This window comes from Orcinus orca, chromosome 12, assembly GCF_937001465.1.
Source record: "Orcinus orca chromosome 12, mOrcOrc1.1, whole genome shotgun sequence".
Taxonomy (NCBI): Eukaryota; Metazoa; Chordata; class Mammalia; order Artiodactyla; family Delphinidae; genus Orcinus; species Orcinus orca.
In genome coordinates this window covers 26,990,200-27,002,677 of record NC_064570.1, presented here as the reverse complement: position 1 = coordinate 27,002,677, position 12,478 = coordinate 26,990,200, and the positions used below count along the sequence as shown (strand labels likewise).

The following is a 12,478-nucleotide window of genomic DNA, read 5'->3' as shown; positions in this document are numbered from 1 at the left end:
TATAGTACAGACATGAAGCATCTTGATTTCCTCAGGACACACCTTTGGTACTGACTTTCATTAACCCTGACCTGCCCAGCAGAGGGAGGAAAAACACAGCCTTGGAAGGTCAAGAAAGCCATGAAAAACATCATGGGTGCTCTGACTGGTCACTGTTGTAAAGAATGGAGACATTGGCTCTGCACAGCAGTGGTTTAGAGAGCAATGGCTCCCGAGGCCACCTGGCTTCTGATCCCAGTTCAGTGACTTACAAACTGTGTTCCTCAGCACAACATGGATGTTAGACATACCTACCTCAGGTGGATGGTTATGAGGACTAAACCAGCTCATACATGTACAGTCCTTAAAACAGTTCCTGACTTTGAAATTCTCCTAAATAATACCTACTGTGGTGGGGGAGGGCACAGGAATCTCAGAACAGCAACAAAATAATAATAATAGCTACTGTTCTTTTGTAGGTTTTTTTGAGTGCCTATGACGTGCCAGGCATTGTGTGTGTGTATTATACATTTATTAAAAAATAGCAAGCTTTGCTTCGGTGAGATTCTGGAGGTAAAAAGCATTATCCCAGAAATAAGTGAATATTGTGCAAGCTTACACTGGTGTTTTCATTACTTAAGGCAGATCCAGACCACGTCTTCCCTAAACTGACTCCTCAGATTATTCCCCTTATTCTCAATCTTTGCAAGAAGACATGTGCTTGGTGTCCTTTTAAGTTCTTTTACAGCTTCTTGGAATTCTTTTTAGGCATTCCTGCTGCTTCTTGTTCAATATCTTTTTTTCTTAGTCTTCTGTGTTCCTAGTGATTGTAACTTTTTTTCTCATTTCCCCCTGTAAAACCATCAAGCTAAAGAATGTCTAGTCTGAGTTAAAACATACCATACCCGCCTTAAAGAATAAAAGCACTGCTATTTATATATTCACTTTTGCAGCATTTAAGTCCCAAAATGTGCATTTGTCACGAAGTATTTAATAATTCTGAAGTTGCAAGGTAATAAAGTACAGGCAATAGAACATTAACTCTAACTTGGTGAAATTTCCCTTTCTCTGATTTTGACAGAAAGTGCAAGGTTTTTTCAAAGAGAAGAAAAAAAAGGACTTGTTGCACATGCAAGGAAAACTTTATATTGTTCCTTTTGCCAAAAGCATGGTTTCTGGACAAATAACTCCTGGTTCCTCTCTTTCCAACACACAAAGCTCTCTCAGCGACAGCCCAGAAAGACACAATTAGTGCAACAGACCACTGGAGAGGTTCTTAGTAACCAGACAGGCCCAGCCCCACTCAGGAAAGTAAAGCAGAAGATTGAACCTGTGGGTGGGAAACTGGGGTGTCATCAGCCATCTTGGATCTCACGTGGGCTCACAGTACTCAGAACAGCCCTCTCTGCCTGACTCATCTACACTGGCTGCCTGTCCTATCCCATAAATCTGTGGAGTGATTAAATTGCACAAACTTTCTCCTTTTTATTTGGCTAGATAAACGTCTTAGGAGAAATAATTCACTTTGCTAATTGAGAGTAGTCATCTGAAATATTCACAGCCGCCAGCTCTGGGGCAGTGCAGCCTGTTGAAAGTTCCAGTGTGAGATTTGGGGATCTGACTTCTCTCTGCCTTCATTTTGCAAGTGTGTGGCAGTGACATGAATTAGAGATGTCTAAGGAGGCTCAAAGGAATACCTTTCACGGGAGCGTCTTCTCTCCTGCCAGAATGGTGGCCCAATAGCACCTTTCTGACTCTACGACCATCTTCCTCGTTCATTGTGGTGCCCCATGAATGTCTATCCCGTGGTCCCTGCAGCTGTTCTCGTTATCTTCTTCCTTCGTCTCAGAGGCCATCAGAGCACAGTAGCTACTGCTCTGTTCCTTTCTCGCTTCTTTTCCCCACCCTGAAATGACCTTGACACCATGACTGAGGCCAAAGTCTGGTTCTCGTCATGTGGCCCGTGTTTCAGCCACTGTAAGTTGTCATCGCTGTCAGCGTCTCCACCCTCTTTGCCAGTTACATAAGAGGCCACATAACGTCTGCTCCCTCCCAAGCTTTTATTAAGCAGAGACGGCCTGAGAGGCCAAGTGGGCAAGAGGTCCATCCTGGAACCTCGTCCCCCGGGAGGGTGAGTGGCTGTCTCAGCTCTCTGCCTGTGTTGGCAGCTTTAAATACCCGAGGACGACATGTTATGTTTTCGGCCTGAAGGGGCAAAAGAGAAGCAGCCCTTTCAAAATAAGAATTCCCCCGCTGTTTGTTTCCTTTTGGCACACAATAAGAACAGAGCGAGGACACGATTCTGAGCTGTCAACGCTTCCTCCCTGCTTCCACTGCACCTTCCGTTTGCCAGAAAAAAATTTGCTTCAGTTAAACAAGGGTCTAATGAATAGTCAAAGTAATTGTTTAGCTTGGATATAAGGCCTTAGGTAAACAGATGATTGCTTGAGACCGTGGGCCAGTAAAAGCAGTGCAGTAGGACGCCACTCGTTCTGTTCTTCGGACCAGTGGCCTCTGCTCCTCCAGGGACCATGGTTACTGAATGATTTCTCTCTTCCCACGAGCATATTGAAGCAATTTAATATCAGAAGGGGCTCATGAAAGCAGGGAGAAGGAGCAAGAACTTTCTATATGAGAAATATATACTGAAAACATTCGTTTTACCCCATTCAAGCTTCGATTCAATAGAACACTGAAGCTACGGAATCTTTGGTTTGTTTGTATTTAACTTTTCATGTTGAAGAATTTCTAAAATGCATTGTTAGCCCACTTACAGTTGTCCTGCCTCCTGCCTCACTAGTATTTTTAATATGATTTCATCCTTCTTCAAAGCAATTAGCTGCCACACCTAAAGGCCATGGATAGGTTTATGAGTATCTGCTTCCAAGACTATAATAATAGTTACAGAAAGAATAAACACTGCAACGGAACCTTTCCGGTTTTGTAGTTTGTTGTTGTTGATTTGTTTTGTTTGTTTGTTTAGGTATCTTTTCTATCAACATGCTTCACTGTTACTTGTCTCTTTTTCTCAGAAGTGGGCTGGCATCATAAAAAAATTATCTTAATTAAGAGCTTCGGTAAATTAGTTGCCAGGTCGTTTGAGTTCTGCTGAATAATATTTTTAATAATCGCTTTCCATTTCTTACTTGAAAATAATAAATGCCTTGTTGATCCAGAGCAGGATTTGGTCGTCTTATTCATGCAGCCCATTTCCACTGAACTGCTGTTTGAATAAACAGCATCTATCTGATTGAATCTCAAATTCATCAAGGGGGTAGATTCCCCTGGTATTTAGTTTCCTGGAATCATGATGAATATATATTTGGTTTATGGGCAACTAGCAATCAGAGCATACATTATGCAATAAAAAGTTAATGCTTAACTGTTTATACAGTTTTTTTATCCTGATGCTATAGGAGCATGGTTGGTTAAGAACATGGGTTTTGGAGCCAGTTCTGAGTTTGAGCATGAGCTCCCCACTCACTAGCTCTGAGCACAGACAAAATATCAAATTTCCATTAGCTTCAGTTTCCTCATCTGTGAACGGTATAATAATAATACCTCCTTCGTTGGGTTGTTGGGTAGATGATATGAGATAACGCATGTGAAATGTTCAGCACAGCATAAGTATTCAATAATGTTAATCATCATGTTATTTTTCAGGCACCTGATAATTTCCTCACAACAATCCTGTGGGGAGGTGGGGGGGGGAATGCTATATAATGCAAATTTAAATATTAGAAAACTGGACCTCGAAGTAGTTATTGATTTGCCCAAGGTCACCAAGGTGGCAAAATTCTGATCCTCTCAGTAACAAGAGTTTCCTGACTCTCAGCGTATCACCACCACCCCGCCTTTACCCGTTCCGCCACCTGGTGCCGTCTCCTCACGATTTCTCTAAATCTGAAGTCTAAATCTAAAGTCATGAGGACGGGCCACCTCTGCCTTAGACCCTCAGATGGACAAATGGAATAAACTCTGGAAGAGGCTTTAAAACCCACATTGATATTAGACAGAAATTTTCTGGGAAAATAGTATCTTCAGAACTACAAAGTCAGGATGAACTCTTTGGTAACACTGAGAAGCAAATACTAGTGAGGAAGTGAGTTCCAATTAGTGAGCTTGAAACCCATAGGAGAAGCCCAAAGGGATGACACAACAGGTGAACAAATCCACAAGCCGAGCCAGCTTTAGACCAAATGAAGACAGTCTCATCTCTGCAGAGGTTTTCTTTTATTATTATTTATTTACTTATATGGTTGAGCCAGGTCTTAGTTGCAGCAGGCTGGCTCTTTAGCTGTGGCTTGCTGGCTCCCTAGTTGTGGCATGCAAACTCTTAGTTGTGGCATGCATGTGGGACCTATTTTCCTGACCAGAGATCGAACCCGGGCCCCCTGCATTGGGAGTGCGGAGTCTTAACCGCTACACCACCAGGGAAGTCCCAGTCTGCCTAGGTTTTCAAGTGTGTGTCTATCTTACTGTCACTCATAAAATATAAATTCATTCAAAGGCAATGCTGCATTTGTTGTATCATTTTTAACGTGCTGTATTTTCTTGATAAATACTAAAAGCACAGCTTCTATCATGTGGAGGTCTATGACTTTTTTTTAACTTTAAAAACCAGGTGCACACACTTCATAGACAAAAAATCAATGGTATTGAGAGGAGAGATCTTTGCCTATGAAGTTTAACAAGCTAGATTTAAGGACTGGCCCTGCTAATTATAAGCTTAAAGCACCATAAACTCAGGCAGTCAATTAAAGTCAATAGACAAATGGATAAAGAAGATACGGTATAGATACACAATGGAATATTACTCAGTCATAAAAAAGAATGAAATTCTGTCACTGCAGCAACGTGGGTGGGCCTAGAGAATACTATGCTTAGTGAAATTAGTCAGACAGAAAAAGACAAAAACTGTATGATATTACTTATATGTGGAATCTAAAAATTAATACAAGTGAATGTATATAGCAAAAACAGAAAGAGACAGATACAGAAAACAAACCAGTGGTTACCAGAGGGGAGAAGGAAGAGGGGAGAAAGAAGAAAGGTAGGGTTATCAGATTAAGAGATGCAAACTACTATGTATAAAATAGATAAGCAACAAGGATATACTGTATAGCACTAGGAATTGCTGTCATTATCTTGTAATAACATTTAAAAGAATATAATCTGTAAAAACACTGAATCACTATGCTATACACCTGAAACTAATATAATATTGTAAATCAACAACACTTCAATAAAAAATAATAAAAGTTTAAACATACATAAAGTCAGTCTACTGAGTGCCTTTAAGGGGTCTGAGTCCTGAGCTGGGGCCAGTAGGGTGAATAGCAATCGTTCACCCTCTTTTCTGAGCCTCTATTTTCTCACCTATAAAGTAAGGGTAATAATATGACTCTCCTCACAAGGCTATTGTGAAGATCCAATGAGAAAAACAAGAAAATAAATATACAGTGATGTTTGTGAAAGTGCTTTGTAAACTCTTTAGAAAGTTACAAACATAAGGTGTTGAAGACAACTCGAGGAGAGGAAAACTCCTCAGCTTTTTCTGGTGGCTTTCCTATGACTATTGACCATCCAGCCCCACGAATTTATCAAATACTAGCATTCTCTTTTTTAATGTCAGATTATATTCATATTTTTAAATATACTTTTCCATCTCTTCTCTCCTCCTCCCACTTTACTGTGTTCCATAAATTGTAATGTTCTTTAATATCAATATGACACTACAGTATCAGATTATACAAAACATTAAATAAAGCATCAGTATAAAATTCAAAGCAAAGAATAGCCCAAGGGCTCACAGCTTACAGTTTACAAGCCCATGTGTACACAAGGCCCATCTGTGAGGGATATTTTAAACACTGTAAATTGCATGGGTTATAGCTGATGGAGATCTCATCCAGGCTCTGGTTAACTCCAGGAGTTAATGAGAGAAGACTGTTCCTGCTTTGTACTCGTAGGCTGAGGCCCTAGTGCCACCTCTTGTCTTGGAAAGAGTGGTTTATGGAAATGGAAGCATCACTCTTGGAACTGAAACCTTCCCCAATTCAAGTCTTCCGGAAATATATTAGGTCTACTATATTTTTACCTCTCCTCTGATTCCGTATTATATGTACTAATTAGTGAATTTGGTCATTATATCTATTCTTGTTAATAGAAGACATTCACTTAGAGTTTGCTAAGTACCAGACAACACACAAAGCACTACAGAGAAATGCAAAACACATAATATGCATGATCCCTGCCTTGCAGGATTGTAGAAGGAAAACCAGCATTTATTTCCAGGCAGCAAGTGTTATTTTAGATTCTCCAACCAATGACACCTTGAAGTGAAGTAACTGAGGCTCAGAGAAATACATTTTCTAAGCTCACACAGCTAGCAAGTGTCTGAGCCAGGTTTATCCAAGGTCTACCTTGTTCTGAAGTCCACGTGAAACCTTTCCACTCAACTTCACTACTTTCCTTAATCAGGGAAGGTGAACACAGACATTAAAGGAAACCTACAAATGAATAAGGGCTAGAAATTCTACAGACTCATAAGTGCAAGGGAGACTGAGGGTCTAAAGTACCCGGAGCTAGACTGGCCCTGATCTGAGCAGATTCTCAAGCAGGTCAATGAATGATACAACCTGAGAAACAAGTAAGGTGGATGCCAGCCGGAAAAAAACAAAAAACAAAAACTGTGCTGAAAAATAGCACTGTGGGCAATTAAAACTTCTAATTAGAATAAAAGCTATAATCCCAGCACACCGTTTTGTCCTCCAGATTAAGATGCTTCATCTTTATGGCACTAGGAAGAATAAAAAGGACTATGGAAACTTTGTAAGTTACCAAAATGTTCACAGACCTATCTTCCAGGCAAATAGAAAGGAGTGCTGCTTCATTTGTTAGAATATTGCCAAGTTCATTACACTCAGCATTCATTAAATATCCCTTCCCACATAGCGCTCTCTTAAACAAGGTGAATGGAATCATTTTTCCCCTGTTATTTGGTGTAGGTTCCAGTGACATAAGTGGGTAGGAGGATTTACAGAGGAAAAGTGAATACACTTGGCAACGTTTTCAAACATTTGCTTGGATTTTGTTTTCTAGGAGATGTACGACTGAGGGGTCAGACGGGGGTTCCTGCTGAACGCCGCGGCTCCTACCCATTCATTGACTTCCGCCTCCTTAACAGTGAGTAATCAAGTGTACCTGGAAAGGAACAAATGTTTCCTTGAAAAAAAAATTCTCATTTCCCTCTGAACTTCAAAACCCTTGGAGGTCCGCCTTCCTTCCTCCATCTCTCCCTGCCCAGTTGCAAATTAACCCTTGGTCTTTAGATTTCCTTAGTAGTGAAGTCATTCGGGCCCTGCCCTACCTCACAGAGCTTCAATGAGGGTCCAGTGAAATCACGCCAGCTTTAGAAATGTAAATCTTGAAAACAGTGAAGCCTGACACGAGGAAGCTATTCCTTTCATTATCCAGGACACTCTCTCCACCTTCAGCCGGGACTAGACTAGAGGAGATTCTATTTTATTTTTAAAACCCCACAGGGTAACCTATTGTACAGCTGCCCTTAGTAACCATCCATTATCTAATTTTACTTTCTTTATCTAATCTAAGTCCTGAGGTCTGTTCTTGCATCCCTGGTAAAACGTTTCACCACGGCAAAGTCCTTTCAGCCTGCACTTGCTGCTGCTTCCTCCAGTATGACTACTTCAGAAGTTCATTTATTTCTAACTTTCCCCTTCATATACTATTCCTCCTTTGGAGATCTGCTCCACCTCTGATTTATAATTCTCTTAATTTCATGTTCCTTTGGAAACCCAAACCAGTACCAGCCACCCCTCCAGATTTCATGTCTTCTAACTGTCACAATCATCCTTCACTTGGGACTTGGGGGTGGGGAATGAAGAAAATGGATAAATTTCACAACTTGCTCCAAGGTTTTCGGTATGTGGTTCTCATAGCACTTCTCATCCATAAATTTCAAAGTGCTGGGTTGTACCCACAAAATATTACTTCCCTTTGGCATAAACGAGTTCAACTCAAGAGGTAATTTGAATTACCTTGACCCCTGAAAATTACTAGGAGGAACTGCAACTTGCTATTTCTGATCCTTAGATCTGCCAAAGGCCAGGGAAAGATGGACGTGTGTATTTCTCCTGGTTTGTCCACCTCCCATATCACTGTGCAGTATCTGTTTTTTCAGCTCTTTCAGAGACACAGGGATTCGGAGTAAATCTTTTCATACTAGAGACAACGTTCCCCACCCAGACCCAAAAAAATGCATTTTAGAGGATACAGTCGAGTTCCTAGACTAATGCAATATTGGTTACAGCCTATGGGGAGCTCTGATGGTGTCTCTTAGCCCGCCTTATAACCCTGAACGCGTTGTTCCAGCTACCCATGGAAGTTATCCTTTTGACAGCCCCTAGCCTGTATGGATTTCCAGGTCCCAGCCATATGGTCCCACCAAGCAGTGCGGGGATAAGCAAGGGTCCAATTCACTGTCTTATATAGACCAGGACTCTCAACGGCATCACATACCTAGGGTCAGAGGCAGAAAATAACCAAAAAGCCTCTTTTCAATAGTAAATGAGATGTTATATCATGGGTCCTAATATACGCCATGAACAAACTAGGAAAATAGGAGACATTTCTCCTTAAAATTCCAAGGTTCCAAATGATAAACTTTTTTTGTTTATCTTAGTGTTAATGAGCAACATCAACTACTAATGATAGTTATCCTTGCAGGTGGGATTATGGAATATTTAACTGTCTACATCTTAGGTTTCTGTAACACTTGGATTTTTTTAATACTTTTTTAATACTTTTTAAGCTGAAAAAAACTGGAAATTATAAAAATTTGAAGAGAAACTCAATGCAGATAATACTTCGCTGTTATATTATTCACAACATAATATTAGACCATCGTAAGCAGATGCCATCCTGTCATCCCTCTGCCGTAGGTCCTCCAGGAACTTCCTGGTACCTGGACTCAACCCTAGCCTCCTTCCCCTGACTCTCTGCCCTCCATCCCCATTTCACCTTGCCTGTTGCTCATGACCTCCCACCTGCTGAGTGAGTGTTGGCCATCCATCCTGCAATTCCCTTTCTCCTCTGCTCAGCACTCCACTCTGGATAACTCTTTCACTCGTATTTCTTTATCAGTAACATATGCTAAGGCAATAATAATTTGCCTTCACTGTACTTTGTTTTCTAAGTGGTCTCAATTTTTTTTCCTCTATACAGAAAACCACATCCCAAGATAGACTACAAGATCCGAAAGGATATTCTCTTTAGAGTTATTGACATCTTAGTAACTCCTGTTAACTGACCAATTAAAGGGTCCCCTTGAAAAGATTATATTAAATAATTATAAATGTCAATCATCCTCTTCATTTAACCAAACAAATCAGATAGAACTGAAGCCCTCTGAGATTTTTCCTTATTTGTGATACTACCCATTCCATTGTCTAGAACCAATGACATTACTGTGGTCACTCTCCACAGTTTCCTTAGTCTACAGTTAAAGCAGATTGTCACCAAGTAGCAGCAGATGTGTGCATATCTATGTTATATAGAGTCACATAAGATATAATACATGTGTCACATCTCCTACTGCCTTATCATATACAGTCTACTTAATTCTCTTTGATCTCTTTCATGTCCTTGCTGTGGTTTGCCTGAGTTGTTAGTGTGTGCTTTCTGCCTAAAGGGAAACATTTTAAATATAACTTTATAAAAAATTTGAAATAAACCCCTGAGAATATTTTGAGACTTCCTCCTAAAGCTTTTAGTTTTACCAGCTGATTCCAATTCTACGTGATAAGTGCCAAACTAAAGTGATTTTTAAATGTAATTTACCTTAATTTTGAGTCAGTTTTTTCCAAGAATAGGCACAGATACATTTTCCTCAGGTGCTTGCAGTTCTGCACACTCTCCCAAGGTAGAATCTCATCTAGGACTTTAAAAAAAAAAAGTTTGTACGAAAAACTGAATCACCGTAGCCTCTCTTCCCTGTGTCTGCATCCCTACAGCATTCCTCCTAAAAGGCTTTTTGAAACCTACATGGCTGCCATTCCCTGTCCAAAGTGTCCCTGATGGCTTACCCTCTACCACCCACCTCAGCTATGCCTTGAATGGCTGAAACATGCCTAAGCAAAACTGTACACTAAGTAGTAAGACCCATTGTACTTCTCCATGGGCCCCATTAGCCACAGCCCCCAACCTGTCACAACAGGACAGGAGACATCAGAATTCATATCTAACATAACTTTCCTTCTATCAGAACAGTCTCTAGATATTCAAACAGAGAACTAGAACAAGGATGGGCAAACGACAGCTCATGCGCCAAATCTGTGTCCCTACTCTGCCTGTTGTTGTCAACAAGATTTGATTGGAATGCAGCCATGCCTATCCATTTATATATTGTCTACAGCTACTTTCACCCTACAACAGCAGAGTAGTTGCAACAAAGACCATATGGCCCGCAAAGCCCCAAATACTGAGTATATGGCCCTTTACAGAAAAAAGTTACCAACGTTTAAGTTAGATTTTTAATCAGGGTAAAAGAGTTTATGACATCAATATAGGCACATTTAGTCCAGTCTGTTTTCCTTTGTTAATGTCATATTTTTTTTCTTTTCAATTCCCAGTGCCATCACGTTACATTAAGAATGGTCTCACATTAACAAAATTTACATGCAGTAGAAGTATAAACAAAAAGGGAAACTCTTGCTGATCCAGATTTTAAACTCCGCAAGTATAATTTCTAAATGCACACATTTTTCTTGCAAGAGGTGCTCCTTTCCCCATATTCTGTGAGGGCATAGTACTACCATGCCCATGTACCTGTCATCTACATTTAAGGTGACAATATATACCTGGTTTGCCGGAGATGGTCCTAATTTACACCTGTTGTCTAGGCATACCCATTAATAATGCCACTTTTCAACTCCCAAAACATCCTTATTTGGACAATAAATTACAAGGCCAATGGATTGTATGGTTTTTCCCCCAAAAAGTACTCTGAGACAACACCCCTCCTATGTCACATGCAATCTGAGAATAAAGATCAGAAAATCCTCCTCATAAGAAATTCATCCAGATCAATAGAAACATGTGAGATAAAATTACTTGTTAATAGCCAGTTTCATGTCCTATTGATATTTCATACAATTTAGAAAAGAGGCATCTATGTGAATTTCTAGAAGCTTCTCTGGATAAGTAGCAGGAAACTGTGACTTCAGCACCATTGTGTGGGACACAGGAATTATAGACTTTTAAAGAAGAGAGTCATCTTTATCTCTAAGCATGGAGGGGCAGAACAGAATGTGAAAAAAGGGTGACAGTTATTTTTAATCCACATGAGGTTCTAAAACAGAGAACTGGAGGAGGGCAGGAGGGATGGGAATGTAATGGCTCATCTTATCCCCATGCTGATTTCCTACATACTGACTTCATTTACTGACTTTGTTTGGGGGGAAACGAGAGAGGGGAAAATGTAGAGGAGTGTTCGGAGAGACGGGTGGCCAGAGATGAACGTCGCAGAAGCAATTACAGTTTCTGCAGAGCAGGTGGCTCCAGTGACCCCTGCTACATCTCTGTCTCCTGGCTTAATATAATCAGGAGCCTGAGTAGATAATGACTAGGTGGAGATGTTCCCGTGGCAACCACTTCAGAGCAACACGATGTGATTTCCACACTGGCTCAGCAAAGGAAGTGACATACAAAACAAACATGCCCAGTGACTGTGGAGCTTGAGAGAAAGAAGGAGCATCAGCTGGAGGTTTTAGGGCACCAGAGATCAGCTGCCACAGAGAGCCTGGAGCTCGAGACCAGCCCCGGGGCTGTGCAATAGTAAGTTAATTGGCTATTTGGCTTTTCCTGTCAGTTAATTTGCTAATCTTGATGTTTAAAGTTCTATTCCTCCAGATCTGCCTCTCCAGGCAGGGCCATTTTAGCTGCACAAGCATGAGGTAATTTTAGTAGCACTACCAAAATATTTTCCTTTGATCATTATTTCCAACACAGAATATTTGCAAACATGTATATATTGACCTTTTTATGAAGAATTGACCCCGAGACTCAAATGCTTTTTTTTTTAATGCTTTTTTAAAAGCTTCCATCTAAACACATTACACCCTGCAGAAATATAAAATACATTCACAAAATGAGTCACCCAAAAGCCACCCTGCATGTTACAAACCATCTGGTGCTAAGTGATATCCCCATCTTAAAGAGGGAGGGGCGGCAATTTGATTATAAACTCCGTTTTCTAAGAGAGAATTCGTAGCAGATGGTAACAGCCTTTCAGTAATCTTCTAAAAGATAACTTTTTTTAAATTGAAGTATAGTTGATTTACAACATCATGTTAGTTTCAGGTGTATAGCACAGCGATTCAGATATAGATATAAATATAAATATACATACTATCTTCAGATTCTCTTCCATTATAGGTTATTACAAAATTCTGAGTATAGTTCCCTGTGCTACACA

General features: G+C 40.3%; 1 protein-coding gene across 9 annotated transcripts in view; it reads left to right on the top strand.

Annotated features, from left to right (window-relative positions):
- PDE7B (phosphodiesterase 7B) overlaps positions 1 to 12,478 on the top strand; it is a 480,299-nt gene that overhangs the window by 389,043 nt on the left and 78,778 nt on the right. For all 9 annotated transcript variants that reach the window (XR_007470664.1, XR_007470663.1, XM_049695597.1 and 6 more), the window contains one exon: positions 7,084 to 7,167. Coding sequence is in view for 7 of the 9 variants with exons in the window: in XM_049695597.1 (XP_049551554.1) it covers positions 7,084 to 7,167 (84 nt within the window). In the remaining 2 variants the exon portion in view is untranslated. The remainder of the gene's footprint in view (positions 1 to 7,083; positions 7,168 to 12,478) is intronic.